Raw genomic sequence first — 7278 nt, forward strand, 5'->3', positions numbered from 1 at the left:
TGTCATGTCATAGACCAACATTGCTCCAACTGCACCTCGGTAGTATGCGTTTGTCACCGCCCGATATCTGCAATAGAACAAGAGTCAAAGTTTTGATTCATGTGCATACGTGTCTAAGAGAGCCTTAAGACAGAGTGATCAGTCTCTAGTATACATGAGGGTGATTATCGACCATTACATAGTATGTTACCCATTTTCCCATTATTGGCCATGCAGAAGAAAAACTAATTCACACAAGTGGATGATCATGTTCCTAGCTAGAGTAACAAAAGCAAATGTGGAACTATCTGGTTTTTAGTAAAGTTCATACAGAACAATCTTTGGTTCTGATATATTTCAATAACCCACATGCTTCTCCAAATACTGTGTCGCAACATACTGGTTATTTTCAATCTCGAAAACACAGTACTAATAATTATCATTTGTATTAGAACTTTGAAGACAAACAAAATTCAAGATATTCCAACCAGCCTGTGATTCATATATGTTTAACTTGTTGGCTAACATGTGAAGAAGGCATATATGGCAAAACTAATGAATGAATGGGATGAGTTGTAAATGTTACCAGCAATAACCAAACTGGGTTGTATCCATGCATTTCTATATTATATACATGCCAATGCTACTCTTGATGAATGATTTTCAAAAAAAGAAAAAAAAAGGAAGTGCAAGCAAAGGAAGATAAGAAAGCAAAAAAACCTTTCTTGGCCAGCGGTATCCCAAATCTGAGCTTTGACGGTTTTGTTATCAATGACGAGCGTTTTAGTCTGGAATTCAACACCGATGGTGGCTTTAGAATCGACGCTAAACTCATTCCTAGCAAACCTAGCAAGCAGCTGAGTTTTGCCAACCGCGGAATCACCGATCAACACCACTTTGAATACGTAATCGATCTTTTGGTTATAATCTCCATACAAATTAGACATATCTATTCCCCTCTTATTTAAATACTAGTATAGATTAACAAAAAAAACAACAACAACAAGAAAAACAGTGACAATCAGAAAAATTTCAAGAATTCACGAAACACGAAAAGGCTCCTCTCAAACACAGATCAAAACGCGACGGGTCTCGGTACAAGACACTCAGATCACAATGAATGGTGAGAAAAAAAATTATTCAGAGAAAGCAAAAGAGAGGATTAACGGCCGATGCGGGGACCATGGATCACAAACTTCACCCTTCATCTTGGCCGTCTATATTATTTAACTCGCAGCTTAAAAAACTAATGGCACGGTACGGTAAAAATCATAACCGGCGAAATCAGAACCAACTAATTTTAAACCGAAGTTATTACCAAAAAATCAAATTCGGTTAGGTTTTAGAATGTTAATATAGAGAGGCGGCAACACAAAAGGTAATTGGCGCCATAAACCTTCTAAAGAAGCTTTTTTTTTTTTTTNTTTAATAACTTGACTGCTTCTCTAGCGAGTGTGTGCTTTCTCGCCCAAGGACGTTGGAAATGGAGAATGATGGGAGATCCAGTGAGAAAAATCTTTACGAGGTTATCTCTTTATCCTCTGCGAATTGTCTCTTTTTGTTTCGATTTCTGTCTGCGATTAGGATTTATTAGGGTTTTCATTTCTGGATTTGGGGCTTGTCCCAAATTAAGCTTCTGATGAATGTTTTAGTGTGATAGTCTCGTTGGTTGTTAGGATTGTAAAAGCCCGAACTTTACTTGTTTATATGATCCGAAGTTTTAAACTCTGAGAATCCCCTTGGTTTGTTGGTGATTAATTCTATGATTAGAGATCAATGAAACGAACTAATCCTTGTTCCTTGTAGGCTCTTGGTGTGGAATCAACAGCATCTCCACAGGAGATCAGGAAAGCATACCATAAGTTAGCATTGAGGCTTCATCCTGATAAAAACAAGGACGATGAGGTTAAACGTCTGCTCTTGAGTGTTTTAATTTAATTTACTTTTTTCAATGGGTCCAATTCAGTTTTACATGGAAACATGAATTCTTGTTTTCTGATTTCATACAGGAGGCTAAAGAGAAATTTCAGCAGCTGCAAAAGGTGATATCCATTCTTGGTGATGAAGAGAAAAGAGCAGTCTATGATCAAACTGGCTCAGTTGATGATGCTGTAAGTCTGGTTCTTGTTATCTTCATGATTTCAGTTTCAGAATTTTTAAAACATGCTTGGTAATTTGTAGATTGTTTACATACTTTTACACAGCACATGTATCAGTCTCTAGTACTATCTCCAGCTTCTGTTCTAATGAATTTGGTGAAAGAAAGCTTTTAACTTTAAGTAAGAATACTGCTAGGGTTTTCTTACAAACTGGTTTTGCCATCTTATTATTAGGATCTTTCGGGAGACGTGGTTGACAACTTGAGGGACTTTTTCAAGGCCATGTACAAGAAGGTAGTGAACACCATACACACTTAGTTCCTTTTTGGACCTTGCACACAAGTGGTTTTTCTGTTTCCTTAACATACTAATTCTTGTGACAATTGTGTTGTATAGGTCACCGAAGAAGATATTGAAGAGTTTGAGGCCAACTACAGGGGTTCTGAATCCGAGAAGAATGATTTGATTGAGCTGTATAAGAAGTTCAAGGGTAAAATGAGCAGGTATATACTATCCTCCCCTTGTTTTCATTATTGTTAAGTTTGTGAATTGAAAGTTTATATAGGCCATTATGGGCACTATATCTCTTGCAGGCTTTTCTGCTCAATGCTTTGCTCAAACACCAAGCTTGATTCACACCGATTCAAATATATGATTGATGAGGCCATTGCAGCGGGTAGGCTTCTATGTCTCTATCTTGCCATAATTCTGTGTACAGAACGCATTCAAGTTCTGATTTGTTTGCACATTATGAAACGATTGTTTCCTTTTTTATCCAGGAGAAGTGAAATCAACAAAAGCTTACAAGAAATGGGCAAAAGAAATTTCAGAAATGGAACCTCCCACGAATCCTCAGAAGATGAGACGGAAGTAAGCTTCTCATATGTATACCTTTAATCCAATAATATTTCCCTCTGAAGTTAACTTTGTTGTAACCTGTTCTAAAATTTCCATACTTTCCAGACCAGCAAAGGGTGCAGATAAAGATTTATACGCTATGATATCCCAGCGAAGAGATGAGAGGAAAGAGAAGTTTGATACAATGTTCTCGTCACTTGTATCTAGGTATGGTAGCAGTGCGGACAGTGAGCCAAACGAAGAAGAGTTCGAAGCTGCACAGAGAAAAGTTGAAAGCCGGAGATCATCGAAGAAGTCAAGGAAAAAGTAGGATTTATGTTGTAATTTTTGATCTCTAGCCTCTGTCGGTTTTGTGTTTGTGATGGAAACCAAGATTAGCGGAAATTGGATCTTAAGGTTATAATACTTGTGTAAACAGTGTTTGTGAAATCTGTATCGTAAATTCTACTCTCTCCTCTTTTGCAACTTGCATTCATCATACATAGGTAGAGTTGAGTATGCCTTCACAGATTTTCATCATGCATTCATCATGCATTTTCACAGATTTTTAGACTAAAAAGCTGATTGTGATGTTGCCTTCCTTCTTTCAAACTAAGACAGCTGATATTTGAGAGTAGTAATAAAAGCTGATTTTACCCATATATCATGTCTTCGTTCTTACAAACTAAGAAAAACTAAAAAATTTAATTCTATGATAAGTAACATTGCATAATAACATAAGTTTCATTGTTTCAAGCCAAATGAAAACGTTAAAATTGAAAAAAAATCTATAATTGTTTCTTCTTTTAAATGTTGATAATGATGAAATGTAATATTATATATTATCAATATATATTTGTACTTAATTGTAGATTTTAAAAAAAAGGCTGAGTAGGCAACTCTTAAAATAAGAAATCTCTTGAAATCACAAATTATGTATTGCTTAAATATATATCTTTTTTAAAAATCTAGCAAATCAACGAAATATACTAAAAAGAAGGAAAATAACAAAAGAAAAAGAAGGGAAATATTGGTAAAAAAGAAAGTTAGAACCTAAAAACAAAAGGAAACCAAAATATAGTTCAGAAGTTACAAGTAAAGTACAAACTAGGTAGGATTCAGAAGAAAGAGTTCAGATTTCCAAAAAGGGTTTAAAGTATTTATTAGTCTCTGTCTCTGATAATAAAATTTTAGTCTGGTCTCTGTGAGATTCTTTGGAAGGAAACCAAAATATATAGAGATGGCTTGGGATTTGCTTTTATGGATAATCTCCTTCTTCGTCAGCTTGGCTCTCGTCGCTTCCGTCTTCTATCAGGTAAATCTATTACTTTTGTTTTGTCCCCTCCTTTACTTTCAATCCATTAATTAGTTTGAGATTCTTAAATTCGAGATCTGTCCTCTCGGATTTCCTTACTGTTCAAATCCTTAGTGTCGGAATTTCTACTTCTTTTTTTTTTTTTTTAAACCCGAGCAACTTAGCTTTTTGCTGGGCGTAGTTAAACCCGATCAGAAGAAAAACAAAATTAGGAATGGCACAATTTTGATCTCGTACCCGCAATTTAGAACTTTTTGGGTCCATAGAGGAGAGGTTTCATTGTTCGTTCTTTTGCTACTAACTCAAAAAAGTTGCTCTTATTTCTGATTTGGATTTGTCTGCAATGTCTGACTACAGTAGTATGTGAGATGAAACTTCGTCAATGGTAACAGATTTAGTGTAAAGCTCTTCTTTTATTGCGAGTTATTATAGTCATTAGTTTTGATTGCGATGTGATAGCTGAGTACATGTGATTCAATGAGGTTAGATACTAGTAATACCAATAGTGTTTACTTAAAACTAACTGCCTTTTCTGATAATGAACAACGCATTGAGATCCCCTTTTACTATTCAATTTTTGTAACTGATGTTAGTGTGGTTCTTTTTTTGTGTGTAGGTTATCTGTTTAACGGATTTAGAAGCTGATTACCTGAACCCTTTTGAAACAAGTACCCGTATCAACCGCTTGGTAATTCCTGAGTTTATCCTCCAAGGGTCACTCTGCCTTCTCTTCCTCTTCACATGGCATTGGGTCTTTTTTCTCGTCGCACTCCCTGTAACAGTCTATCACGCTATGTTGTAAGCATCTCTCTCTCTATCCATCCATATTTGCTATTGATTCTTTCTTGATTTTTACATGCCTGGAAACTAATTAACCACCTGGTTCCGTTGTTTTTAGATACAATGAGCGGCGTTATCTCATTGATGTCACTGAAGTGTTCCGTGCTATTAGCTTTGAAAAGAAGTTCCGGTTTACCAAGCTCGGCTTCTACATCCTTCTCTTCATCATGGTTGTCTTTAGGTAGAAAACACTACAACTTTGGCTCTCCAATATTTAAATCCACTCTCATTTTGGCTCTTTTACTATGAGTTCCTACACTGAGTTCATAATTTTTTTATTTGCAGGCTTACTCTCTCGGCGGTCTATAGCTTCACGGAGGACGATGATCTGCTTCATTTGTTTTGATTTATGCGCTCTGCTTTAACCACTCCCCATTTATTTGCTGAGTGTGTTTGAGAAAATTGTGAGACGGGTTTTACATCCCTGCTTAGAATTAGCCAATTAGGGATTCATGATGTAGATTTATATAATGTACTTTTACTGGAAAATTCCTCACAAATCTTTTGACATGGATTGTTTCACCAGTTTTTTGCACAATATAATGTTATAGTCTCATAATTGGATTCATAAAATCATTTATCAAGAATGAGGATTGGAGAATGGTTGGGAATAAGGCTACATCGATCAGGAGACTACTAGACTCTAGATTAACTAGAGACTCAAAATCAACTACTAGATACGTTAAGGTCAAACTATTCAATCCAAGCCAAAAGATCATGTCAAGATACAAGGGAGGCTACACTTTCCATACTTGGCCGGGGGTCAGTGGGTGCATCTTTCTTTTAACTCACAACGATTAGGCCACTTAAACCAGCAAATAGGCGCTGTTCACTTACCTAATCGAAACCAGAATACATCGTATACATACCGCGCAAGTATGTTTTACATGATGTTTGTTCTAAATTAAATATTAGAGATTAATACATCAGAGGCAATGCCATATATATATATATATATATNACTCCCTGTAACAGTCTATCACGCTATGTTGTAAGCATCTCTCTCTCTATCCATCCATATTTGCTATTGATTCTTTCTTGATTTTTACATGCCTGGAAACTAATTAACCACCTGGTTCCGTTGTTTTTAGATACAATGAGCGGCGTTATCTCATTGATGTCACTGAAGTGTTCCGTGCTATTAGCTTTGAAAAGAAGTTCCGGTTTACCAAGCTCGGCTTCTACATCCTTCTCTTCATCATGGTTGTCTTTAGGTAGAAAACACTACAACTTTGGCTCTCCAATATTTAAATCCACTCTCATTTTGGCTCTTTTACTATGAGTTCCTACACTGAGTTCATAATTTTTTTATTTGCAGGCTTACTCTCTCGGCGGTCTATAGCTTCACGGAGGACGATGATCTGCTTCATTTGTTTTGATTTATGCGCTCTGCTTTAACCACTCCCCATTTATTTGCTGAGTGTGTTTGAGAAAATTGTGAGACGGGTTTTACATCCCTGCTTAGAATTAGCCAATTAGGGATTCATGATGTAGATTTATATAATGTACTTTTACTGGAAAATTCCTCACAAATCTTTTGACATGGATTGTTTCACCAGTTTTTTGCACAATATAATGTTATAGTCTCATAATTGGATTCATAAAATCATTTATCAAGAATGAGGATTGGAGAATGGTTGGGAATAAGGCTACATCGATCAGGAGACTACTAGACTCTAGATTAACTAGAGACTCAAAATCAACTACTAGATACGTTAAGGTCAAACTATTCAATCCAAGCCAAAAGATCATGTCAAGATACAAGGGAGGCTACACTTTCCATACTTGGCCGGGGGTCAGTGGGTGCATCTTTCTTTTAACTCACAACGATTAGGCCACTTAAACCAGCAAATAGGCGCTGTTCACTTACCTAATCGAAACCAGAATACATCGTATACATACCGCGCAAGTATGTTTTACATGATGTTTGTTCTAAATTAAATATTAGAGATTAATACATCAGAGGCAATGCCATATATATATATATATATATGAAACTCTAGAATTTTATTATATATTTATATGCTATGCCTGCTATGCATATATCATTTTTATATGTTCATAACCTTACAATAATTTTGAAATATATAAAATAAAGTTATTACTATAGTTACATAAAACTTTTTAAGGGAATGCATTCATTAATAATATACCGCGCAAGTATGTTGACTTTACTATAAAAGACCTTGTAATGCCAAGGTAATATAT

At 35.7% G+C, this 7278-nt stretch overlaps 3 protein-coding genes and 1 long non-coding RNA gene across 4 annotated transcripts in view; 3 read left to right on the forward strand and 1 right to left on the reverse strand.

The window, feature by feature from the left end:
- Positions 1-986, reverse strand: part of LOC104776331 (ras-related protein RABA4d) — a 1769-nt gene extending 783 nt beyond the window's left edge. Inside the window, exon 1 of the mRNA XM_010500375.1 lies at positions 700-986. Within this exon, the coding sequence (XP_010498677.1) occupies positions 700-926 (227 nt within the window). The 5' untranslated portion in view covers positions 927-986. The remainder of the gene's footprint in view (positions 1-699) is intronic.
- LOC104776342 (chaperone protein dnaJ 6-like) lies at positions 1398-3387 on the forward strand. The gene is made up of 8 exons (XM_010500386.2): positions 1398-1504; positions 1786-1884; positions 1989-2090; positions 2313-2372; positions 2475-2581; positions 2672-2754; positions 2858-2948; positions 3042-3387. The coding sequence occupies exons 1-8, from the start codon at positions 1463-1465 to the stop codon at positions 3244-3246; spliced, it is 789 nt and encodes a 262-aa protein (XP_010498688.1). The 5' UTR covers positions 1398-1462; the 3' UTR covers positions 3247-3387.
- On the forward strand, positions 3985-5572 carry LOC104776350 (protein cornichon homolog 1-like). The gene is made up of 4 exons (XM_010500399.2): positions 3985-4230; positions 4847-5028; positions 5129-5251; positions 5356-5572. Exons 1-4 carry the CDS (start codon positions 4156-4158, stop codon positions 5414-5416), a joined length of 441 nt encoding a protein of 146 aa, XP_010498701.1. The 5' UTR covers positions 3985-4155; the 3' UTR covers positions 5417-5572.
- LOC104776359 lies at positions 6032-6667 on the forward strand. Its single transcript, XR_766122.2, has 3 exons — positions 6032-6061; positions 6162-6284; positions 6389-6667. It is a non-coding gene; the product is annotated as an uncharacterized LOC104776359 (long non-coding RNA).

Source organism: Camelina sativa, chromosome 1 (assembly GCF_000633955.1).
Source record: "Camelina sativa cultivar DH55 chromosome 1, Cs, whole genome shotgun sequence".
In the NCBI taxonomy this organism is placed as follows: Eukaryota; Viridiplantae; Streptophyta; class Magnoliopsida; order Brassicales; family Brassicaceae; genus Camelina; species Camelina sativa.

Bases quoted from the DNA above. Each gene is read 5' to 3' on its own strand.
- LOC104776342 (XM_010500386.2), top strand. From the start codon at position 1,463: ATGGAGAATGATGGGAGATCCAGTGAGAAAAATCTTTACGAG. The intron at 1,505-1,785 runs GTTATCTCTTTA...TGTTCCTTGTAG, and splicing joins GTGAGAAAAATCTTTACGAG to GCTCTTGGTGTGGAATCAAC. The intron at 2,582-2,671 runs GTATATACTATC...TATCTCTTGCAG, and splicing joins TTCAAGGGTAAAATGAGCAG to GCTTTTCTGCTCAATGCTTT.
- LOC104776350 (XM_010500399.2), top strand. From the start codon at position 4,156: ATGGCTTGGGATTTGCTTTTATGGATAATCTCCTTCTTCGTCAGCTTG. The intron at 4,231-4,846 runs GTAAATCTATTA...TTTTGTGTGTAG, and splicing joins TCGCTTCCGTCTTCTATCAG to GTTATCTGTTTAACGGATTT. The intron at 5,029-5,128 runs GTAAGCATCTCT...CGTTGTTTTTAG, and splicing joins ACAGTCTATCACGCTATGTT to ATACAATGAGCGGCGTTATC.